The sequence below is a fragment of the Lottia gigantea genome, assembly GCF_000327385.1.
Source record: "Lottia gigantea unplaced genomic scaffold LOTGIsca_159, whole genome shotgun sequence".
NCBI lineage: Eukaryota > Metazoa > Mollusca > Gastropoda > Lottiidae > Lottia > Lottia gigantea.
Window position 1 is genome coordinate 369,196 of NW_008707942.1, and position 11,326 is coordinate 380,521.

At 36.2% G+C, this 11,326-nt stretch overlaps 1 protein-coding gene across 1 annotated transcript in view; it reads left to right on the plus strand.

Moving 5' to 3' along the window:
• Window positions 1-10,812: 10,812 nt before the first annotated feature.
• LOTGIDRAFT_173452 (hypothetical protein) overlaps window positions 10,813-11,326 on the plus strand; it is a gene marked incomplete at both ends in the record, with an annotated part of 2,500 nt that continues 1,986 nt past the window's right edge. The window contains one exon of the mRNA XM_009050936.1: window positions 10,813-10,909. Coding sequence (XP_009049184.1) covers window positions 10,813-10,909 — 97 coding nt within the window. The remainder of the gene's footprint in view (window positions 10,910-11,326) is intronic.

The window sequence follows — 11,326 nt, forward strand, 5'->3', positions numbered from 1 at the left end:
ACGAGGTTGGCACCTCCAATAGTAACCCCACTTTATCTTCAACAAATCTATATGTCTACCTTTTTTCTCCAAAATATGTGTCAGAATTTTTTCTAAAATTTTCTTGAGAGAACATGCGCTCTAAAAAGCTCTATGAGAAGCTTGCGAATATGACACCAACACAGAGCAGCTAAATTTGAATTCAGCCTGAGCAGTTGTCCTCCTATTGAGTCAGCCTGCCCCCTATTTGTACCCCCAGTCTCGGGGCTAGTTGATTCTTATTGAGCTACTGAGAATAGGTTTGTCAACTCGGTATCAGTGAGTCAGACGCTTGCTCGCTAACCTGAAGGTCCAGGGTTCAATCCCGGCATAGGTCGAGATGATACCTTCGGAATTTTTCAACCCGATTTCCCCCGGTCAGTGGCGTAGGTAAGAGGGGCTGACATGGAAAAAGCGTCTCGTCGTTCGGTTGGGACAATAAACTGAGGCCCGTGTGTTACAGACTGTGCACGTTAAAGTGATACTACGTCTTAGAATGAATATAAAATATAAGTTCTGGAAAAGGTCACTATCGGTCTATATTCATCAGTGAACTTACCTGGTGTCATAAAGTTACAACAGAATCCCCGTAAAATCTGGAAAATTCATAAAACTAAGTAATTATTGAAAAGCGCTTTATCTTGATATTAAGAGTCTTTAAATAGTTAATTGCATATTTATGGATAATTTCTAAGTTTTTTGGATTTATCAGATTATTTAAGGATCCTGTTATGTTATTTATGACATCAGGTATATCTACTGGCTTTTATTCGCCAAGTTTAAGATTCTTATATTTTATGTTAATTCTAAGACGTAGTATCACGTTAAAGATCCCTCGACAGTTGGAAATCGTAAAAGAGCAGGTTAATGCCGCTGTCATGACAAAATTTCCCTCAATGTATCCTCTAGTTTCTAGTCTGTTAGAATTTAATTTCAGTCATACTTTAAGTCCAAATGACCATCTATTATCCGTAAAAGTTTACAGTAAAACTTTACAGTGTAACCTGAAACCCGATAAAGACAACCCTCAGTACCCTAAGGTAAGACTAGTTTAATAGGATTTTATACGATTATAAATATAATACCAAATGATTGAGCGATATGATATCTTTAAACTTTTCTATCGTGTCTTACAGCAATAAATCACAGACCTAATTGTTATATAACCTTTCAATCAATGATAGTTATTCATCTTCATCTAGTAGCCACGGTGGCCAGTAGCCACTTGCTTAGACTCAGACTTCCGAAGTCCTTCCCAAGAAGAGGCATCTTCACGATTACACGCGCAACCAAATTAATTATAATTGAAATTAGACCAAACTTTCGTTCTGTTTTTTTTTGTTAGCTTTTATCTTTAATAAAGCCACTCCAGTTTGGGTCTAACGTCAGCCCTCTTGAACGTTCGTCCAATCAACCTTTTGACCTAACCTGATAAACACCGAGTCATTAAATCCCAGTGCGAAGAGGGAAAAAAATTGATTGATTAAAGCAGACGTCACCAAGTTCAGTCCAAAGGCCACTTGGACGAACGTTCAAGAGGGCTGTCGTTAGAATCTAATTAAAAGCTAATAAAAAGCGGAACGAAATTGCTTACAGTCTTTCTGAATATGGCTGTGTGATACAAGAATGGTGGCTATTGCCGTCAAAGTTATAGACGTACTGAGTAATAACTTGAGATTGTGAAGACGAGATAGATACACGGTATCTAATGGATTCGCTATGAAGTTGAAATTGACTATTGCACGCAATTAGATATTATTAATATCATGTAATAGAGTAATCTATTATAAACCATTCAATTGGTTCACTGTTTTATTCTTGTTGCATTTACCATAATCTTATATGTACTTAAAGGGGCAGAGGCGCCATTTTGGGGGATTGATTTGAGTGTTCAGAATTACTAGAAATGTACAAAATGTTCAAAATTATCTCAAACGAGGAATTTCTTTTCCTATTTCTATATATGGCAGTGTCTCAATAAAGTCGACTGGTCTTTTTAACTTTCAACGCGGATACTTCTAGACACATATGAATTTGAAGGCTCAGATTTCGAGGGAAAGCTGAGAACACCATTACTGATTAGCTTAGCTAACAAATTCCTATTTCTGAGCCTAAAGTATGATTGGTAAAAAAATGGCTAATCAGTCCCTTTAAATATACTGGGAAACGGAAATGATACCAAAATAAAATCTAGGTACTTCAAAATATAATTGTCTAGGTCAAGTACACATGTACTAAAATTGAATTTTAATTTATACGCGTTTCAAACTAAAAGTGGCAGTAGGCGACCATTTATAGGCTATATTTTGAAATATGTATATGATATTCATTGTTAAAGTTGGTTATCGGACGGACGGTGAAAACAGTTGGAAATCCGACTGTTTTTTGAAAATGTTACAACGAAACGAAAATTATTACAATAGATTCTTCTTCTCATTTCAATTAATGAAAAAATAAATATACTTCATATAAAAATAGGCTATATTGTTGGTGAGATAGGACTTAGTCATAATCAATTCAATGTACAGCAGATGATGAGTTAAAAGGATTGTAAAGAGGTTTTCTAAATTTGTATGTGTATTGGGGACAATGATAGCATCAATTCCACCTTTTCAATTTTCAATTAGACGTCTGTGGTTTCTGTAATTCTACTAAAACTAAATATTTTATGACATCCCAAATCGCGACGGACCTTATGTGATAAAGCAAATTTTGCAATTAGTGACGTCATCAAACACTTAGTTTTAGTGGAATTGCAGGAACCACAGACATCTCACTGAAAATAGTGTAAATTGATGCTTTCAGTGTCCAAGATACACATAAAAATTTTAGAATACCTCTTTACATATATGAAAAATGATTTTATAGTCGACCAGGCACATATACAAACACTAATACTACGATGTGTTTCAATACGACAGTAATACAAGATCTTATCACATGATGAAATTAGTTATTACACAAGATTTAATATTTCATCAGAATAAACAAGCTAAAAAAGACGAATAATAAATTAAAAACATTACACCCATACAACGAATTAAAACAAACATAATCTCAAACACACAAACAGTGTACTATAATATTAAAGAATATTACACACACACACTTTATTTCAAACAAATTACAAACACCATTTCGTATGCGTTGTTGGCCCAAAATATGTTTCAGATTGAACCATCAATTCGATTTTTGGGAAAGAACTCCCCTCAGACACTCCATGAGAGGTTTGTACCAATGACGCTTCCGTATTTTGAACAATTAAGATAATATAATTATCAAAACAATTTGAGTAGAAAACCAATAAAACCAATGGACAGGACCCACCATGTAACTGGTCGATATCGTCCCTACCCCGTTGGTGGGGGTTGTATTTTTTGTTTCTGGTGGGGGCGTGGAAGTTTCACTACTTTGAGAATTAGATCCATGTATAACATCAGAAGGATTTGGTTTTACACTCGGTGTTGCTTCTTGTTTAGTCTTGATGGTGGTACTATGTTTGAAGTCATTAAGAGTAGAAGAAATAGTTTTTAAACTCGGTGTTGCTTCTTGTTTAGTCTTGATGGTGGTACTATGTTTGAAGTCATTAAGAGTAGAAGAAATAGTTTTTAAACTCGGTGTTGCTACTGACGTAGTCTTCATTGTGGTACCATGTGTCAAGACATTACGTTGAGAAGAAGTTGTTTTTACGTTTGGTGGCTCTGAACTAGTCTTTATTGTGGTGTATTGCGACGATCGACGATTTGAGTTCGTAGTATTGTCACTTGGGGTTTCAATATCAATAGAATTGTTTGTTGTTGGTTCAGATGGAAATGTAGTGTAGCCTATAAAAACAAACATATCACTGTAAGCATAGATCTACTTTTATCGTAGTACAAAATCATGAAAGTTTCCGAAAAAAGTCATACAATTAAACAAGAAAGATGAAAATGACAAAGTGAGCTAGTAACAATAATTTAATCCATATTTAAGCTATTGTAGTCAAGGTATAAGACGAAATTCGTAATAGTTTGACATTGTGGATATGTGATACAAGAAAGGTGGCTATTTAATTGCAGACGTGGTTTGTAATAGTTTGACATTGTAAAGATGATTAAACGTTAAAAATAAATTTTCCAGCCAGCCTCTACCAAGTGTACAGAACACCTTCCAGATGAATATTTGCAAGTACCACCCGTAGGCTACCCCAACACTACTAAGAATCCTTTCTACCAGCTGGTCCTTGACCAAATCTATTCATTGGTCTTTCTCTGATTATCTGTGCCCATTTACAGCTGAAACGACTGAACTAATGAAACAAGAAGACCTATGCAAGGACCCACGACCACTATTATTTAGACAACAGAAGAGGTAAAAATCTGAACTAACCTGTTAAAATAACCAATGAAAAATAGAAACTCTTCATGTTTGTATCTTTAAACAGTAACTGTGGATATCAGTCCTAAATAATAATATTATATAATACAACAAAGGGGTGTGTGAAATTTGTAGAGGGTAGGGACGGTTGTATAAACTTCACAGTTTAAAAACAGTAGCCAATAACCTTGTCGGTACTGTATATTCAGAGGATTGAAACGGTCTTCCCAAGAAGTGATAACGTAGTGCTCGATAGTGTCACATGTTCTCGACTGTTTTTCACACCAATGATCGGGTTCTATCCCCGACTAAAAGGTCCTATAAGCAAATTTAAAACGCCCGATTAGTCCCGCCGTCATGAGTCATGATTCGAGGCTCAATAGGGTCAAGATTAGAGACAATTAAAGACGACAATCGGACCGATCGAAGGGTGGACTGGTATTAAAATAAAAACATACCTGAAAAATATTCTCCGAGATTTTATCGTCTGACCAACTCTGTGATTTATGTAATAATAAACGAATAAATGGGCAGAGGGTGAATACAAATTAAAATTAAACTTGACTACCTGGTACAACAGAGGATGTTATTGTTTTAATAACAAGTTTGCTAAGAAAGCTTCCTGATTGATACTCCATGACAAGTACCGCTCTTAAAAACATTTGATTGTAGTTTTGACATTATGCCTGTTATCACGGAAAAAGTGGAACTTAGCGTATGGTAGCCCTGGTCTCGACCCACATAATCTGTAACTTGTAGCCCCCCTTCTACACCTCCCCTCTCTCAGGTTGGGTTTCCAGACATCAGCCCATCCACAGGGTACCCGAGAAAAAAGTATGAGGTAGACCTTTAATTTATTAGTCAAATAAGGCAGGACTGAGAGTTCAAAATAGTTCATACCGCTGTCTGAGGGGAAGGGTCAACGGATGGCGTCCAGAGGGGCCAAAGACTTTTACAAAACTATTTGGCGGGTCAAGTAATATGGAATTTGTCGGTTGTAATTATCATCTGCCCCCTGTAGCAATCGGCCTATCAGCCATCTATTTTGTGATGACATCATTCTTAATTGGGCACAAAATAATAATTAGGTTTCTTGTCGAATTGAAGAGTAGGGTTATTTACTTGCAATACACGACCCATATAAAACCATGACAAACTAAAGTATTGTGTTCCAATCCAACTACCAACTACTACGACTACCAACAACTACCTAGTTTGCGATATCAGCATCCTCTGGAAGCGAACGTTAACTTGTCATCTACCTACCTACCTAAGTATTGTGTTCAGCATTAATTATCCGATAACAAGCAAATCATGTCAAGAGTGCTAATAATATCATTCAACTCCATTTCGTGATTTGATCTCGCTAAATGTAGGCCACGGGGCCCAGCATGAGAAAACATTATCAATATATAATGAAACGTAAGGATGTTTACACCCAAATTTTCTACACCAGCCTGGGCCAATGATGACAATGACAATGCAACTGATAGACCTGTCTTCCATTCAGTCTACCCCTTATAGACAATACAACTGATAGACCTGCCTTCCATTCTACTCCTTATAGACAATACAACTGATAGACCTGTCTTCCATTCTACTCCTTATAGACAATACAACTGATATACCTGCCTTCCATTCTACTCCTTATAGACAATACAACTGATAGACCTGTCTTCCATTCTACCCCTTATAGACAATACAACCGATAGACCTGTCTTCCATTCTACCCCTTATAGACAATACAACCGATAGACCTGTCTTCCATTCCATGGGGTAGCAGATCCAGGGCGATATTGAAATAGTTAAGGGGACATCGTCTCTGCCTTGAAAGGGAATACCCTTTAATTCTCGTGTCTTATTGAGAGTTATGATTCAAGGGAGAGTACTTTTGCACAAATGATAAATCATAGAATATCTTAACCAACGGGGTCCAATTTTAAGATAAAAAGAAGTTAAATGGAGTTTTACATCCCAGTTCTTGATTTTTTTTGCTTGTCAATTTCACTAAAATGTTCGAAACAAGGTCTACATTTATCCAGGATCGTCCAGTATGATATTTCTAACATGTCATCATACTGAAAAATAAAACACAAACATTTTCAAGGACAAAAAAACAAGGCAAAACTTTACTTCCGGTAGTGTTAAAAAATTTCGTGAAATGAATAACATTCTTTTTAAATTACACGTTTAGTTTTAGAAAATAAATCAGTTCTATTACTTCTAACTTACTTTGTTCGGAAAAAAATCCCCAAATCTCTACAGCACGCATGTGTTTCATTAATAATTCTAATTACTCTTATACAACATTGACACAAACTATCTGTCACAAGTAATCAATTAAATAGGAATGACCTAACTCTTCTACTCAACTGCGTGTCTTATACCAACAGTTCCAAGCTCACTGACGTACACGACGCACGTTGAAATGTGTAAATGTGAGTAATTTCGAATCGGACAATAGTACTATAAGTGACGATAATTATCAGTATATCTAGATGCCGAGATCGTGAATCTATGATCAGAATTATCAGTGAGTACGGAAGGATACTGAACTATACTAGTAAATAGAGGCTGATTATAACAGATATTACTTGTGTTGGTGATGCAGTCACAACTTCTTTTCTGATTTCTGAAGGTAAAAAGCTTGTTTTTTTTTTCTTTTATTATATTAGATCAAACAAATGAAATGAATGGTGTTTTACGTCCTATTTGTCTGCATCCTAATGGGCAAATGAAGATGGTATTTGCTTGCTTCTGTCGATTTGTTCAGATGACTTGAGACAGATGTGTTCAAACAGTCCGTTGTTCTAAAAAAAATGTCATCAATAGCTTTAATTGTAGTTGTTGAACTTTTATCTCTGTTTTTGTTATGTCAATTTAAAAATCAGTGTTTCGGTTTCAGGTGAACTTTGATTTTTACTTATGACACCATCACAGCACAGCGATCAACAGTTGTGTAGGGTTACGAATAAGAATAGCGATTTAAACAAAATCCCATAATAAGATTTGAACGACATTTATAAACGGAGAGCACATATAACAGAAAACACAAGGGAATATATTATGATATAGCACACTTCTTTAATAACATACACTGTAAAAAAAGTCAGTTTTTTTTACAGAAATTTACTTTGTATTTTCTGTTGATATACGTAAATTTCTGCTGATATACATACTTTTCTGTTGATTTACGGACTTTTTTCTTACATTAACAGAATGTTAGTTCCGCAGTAACGAAATGATTATGTTATTTTACGTAAAATAATCTTGGTCGTATGTCATTTAACAACAATTACGTTATTTGTCAGTAAATTTACGTAAATTTTGTGTTTATCATGTATGGTCAAACTTGTCTGTAAATAAGCGAAACCTGCGCATGCGTGGGAATACTATTTTTTTTGTCCAACGTCAAATAAAACAAAGCTACGTCGAAGGGATTTTTGTGAATTTCTTAAATTAAATTTAATATGGTGAAGTGAGATGCATAGAGACCCGATATTCCACCACTCATTCCTGTTCTATTATCACTCTTTGTCAAAAACTACAAAATGCAACATGTTTTACTGAATTTTAAGCGTGTGGGAACAACGACAAAATGGCGTAAATTTATCCCACTCGATTAACTCTAGACTATCTTATTTGGTCTTGGGTAGAGTGGAAATGATCATTGAATACAAATAGGTTGGTTCATAGGTGAGTGCATTTTAATTATTGCCTTAGTAAATTCGTAAACGAGGGCGAATAGGACCCTGGATTCCTCGAACTAAAAGATCCAGTGCCCTACTAATAGTCTACTACACTGACTACCTATTAACCAAGGCCTGGTATAGATATTAGTGATGGGAAATCGGTTGAAAATCATAATCGATTATCGGTTGACACAGGTTTGACCGATCGACTAACCGATTAATAATCGGTTAATTAATAGATGATGGAAACATTCATATCATAACATTGCTCAAAATAGGTAGCTTCCTGGAGGGAGGTGCTTAACAGAGGTATGATTCAGATACTTGACTGTAATATAACTGCTGTAATCCATCACTTAACTCATAACACTCCTGGTAACCTTGTGCTTTGTAAGAGTAATTAAAAATAAAGACATGTATAATTTGATCATTCTATGACAAGCTGGATAATTTGAGAAATTCTACTAATGATATTGGATGTTCAGACCATTTAAAAAGGGGATAATATTTTTAACAACGGTACTCTAGTACTGTACTGAACGTTGTCTGCCATATGTTACCCCACGAACACCTGGCTGGATGTGATGCTAGTTATAGAATGTTTCTATGAAATAAATCAAAGGAATGGCATGTGTTTTCATCATTGTTGTCTTTTTATTACCAAAAATAGGTTTTTTTTTACATATGGTTATTCTTTTAACTTGGCAGATGCCATATATAGATTGGATTTGATGTGTGGCCCGTTTCGAACGCAACTCGATGCAACCCAGTTCGGTACTCATGACCACTTTTATTATTCGCAACTACACGCCACTGGTACTCGCTATGATGTGAGTGCCCCTTTAGATTTAAACAAAATTCCATAATAAGATTTGAACGATATTATAAACGGAGAGCACATATAACAGAAAACACAAGGGAATATATTATGATATAGCACACTTCTTTAATAACATAGTCCAGAAATTTTCAACACTATTGTTGACATATGTAAATTATGTTGAGATGTTATGTATTTTGTTATTAAAAAAAGTGTATTATACCATAATATATTCCCTTGTTTTATTTGTTTTATTAAAATATCAAACATACAGATTTTCATCCTAAACGTCTTGTTTATACAATAGGATACACTAGATTTCTTCAGGACAATACCGATTATACCTTCCGACAAATAGCAAATGGCGAGTCAGAGTGTCAATTAGCAGCCAAGTGAAATTATATATAATTATTTCCTAGTATTAGTTGATATGAATTAGGGGATAACAAGCCATACACTAATTAGCGATTGGACAGTGAAATGGTGCTATTATCTACCTTTACAGCTTGTCATTAGATAAGAGTGTGGGGTAGGAAAGTTAAAAAGAATTCGGTTGATTCAAGGATTAGATGCGAAGGACCCTGCTCGTTAAAATGTATCGGACTAACAGTGGCATTCCTACGAGGAACTGTAAACATTATGGCTTATTGTTTATATACACGCTTCTGATTGACTTCGTCGTTCGGATGGGACAATAAACCGAGGCCCCCGTGTGCTATAGGCTGTGCACTTTAAAGATCCCTCGACAGTTGGATCGAAAAAGATCAGGCTAATGCCGCTGTCCTGGCAAAATTTCCCTGACAAACTTCCGTGATACAAGTATAGTGGCTATTGCAGTCAAGGTATAAGACAAAGTTTGTAATGACTTGATATTGGGGAGGATGGGTACTTTTAGACCCCCTCCCCCTACCTCTCTATGACCTCTATAACCCAACCCCTCCCCTTCACCTTTATAGAAATGCCACATCAACCCCGATATATTCTGCTTCTTCTTCATTAGATATCCTGGTACATGGTGCAGAAAAGTAGGACGTAAAACTCCATTCATTTCATTTTCATTAGATATCCTGGCACCAATAATAAGTCCCTTCCTGTTGCGTGTAATTAAGAAGCTGCCTACTAATTGATGGTTTTAGATATAATACAATACCAACAACCAGTTGGGACGGAATTTTGTCAGACATTTTCACATCCTAATTTTGCCTCATCTGCATACAATTGACATCTCCAATTTCTTCAAAGTATTTTCCTGAACTTTAAATTAGAAAGTATGTCAAATTACATTCGAAAACTTGAAATCGACCAGACACAATTTGAATTGAAATGACGTTAATTTCCAACAGTTGGAGGCCATTTTAATTTGAACAGATTCTGAAGGGTTTTATTCCCGATTGGCCTCTTTTCCGTTTCGGGATAAGGCCAAATTGGAAGGGGGCGATATGAGAAGGGTTGAAGTGAGAAGGAGTCAAATGGCAAGTCAAAAACCCACTTCTTATAAACAAATAGGTCTAATAATCGTTGATAACTTTATTTGACACACAAACTTCAAATGTCATGTCATTTTATGGTCGTTATTGAGAACTACTTGATAAATACAATAAATCTGTTTCTGGTATTTTGGCTGATTTGGTCAGGTATGAATTGATCTGGTTGTATCTATATATTAGTGCCGGATGTATCGCGCGAAGCAGACTTACTTACTCTTTTCGAAACACCTGATGGAACTTCACTTTGGAGGAGTCCACTACTATACTACTTTTACTCCCGATTTTTCTATGGTCTGGACGAGAGTTTTGGTGAACGGACTGCTATTGCTCCAGGCTCTCTGACTGACTAGCTGACAGAACTGAGCACTGTGGTAGTTCTCTGGAGTCGGAATTAAGTAATGTTTTATATTCTAGAAACACCACCTGTACTAGCTGAACGATGGGGAATGAAACCAAGATTATAGATCTCGATATTTATAATGGAGCTCTATCTGACACATCACATACTCTACTAGGGGTTTATATGACGTTTGTCGGTAAGTCCAATAGCTGTAGCTTTCCTGTACCAAATGAAATGGAATGGAGTGTTACGTCATGTCATTGCTCAAGATTTTACAGGCGGCAGTGGCGTAACCATTGACCCCCCCCCCCCCCCGTTCGGATCGTTAGTATTGGGTTTACCTATCTATACAATATTGATACAAGTAGTATTAAGTCTAAGCGACCCTAGTCTATAAAGTGATGCATGATTTAGCTAAACAAAAGCAATATTCACTGAAAATAACGAGTAGTTTACAAAAAAAACCTAACCCTAACCCTAACCCTAACCCTAACCCCCTAACCGAACCCCTAACCCTAACCCTAGCTCCCGATTGGGGGGGGGGGGGGTATCCCCACCACCCTGGCCGAGCAAGCAAGCACTTAGATTGTCTTAGGAGCTCCCTCCCTTTAAG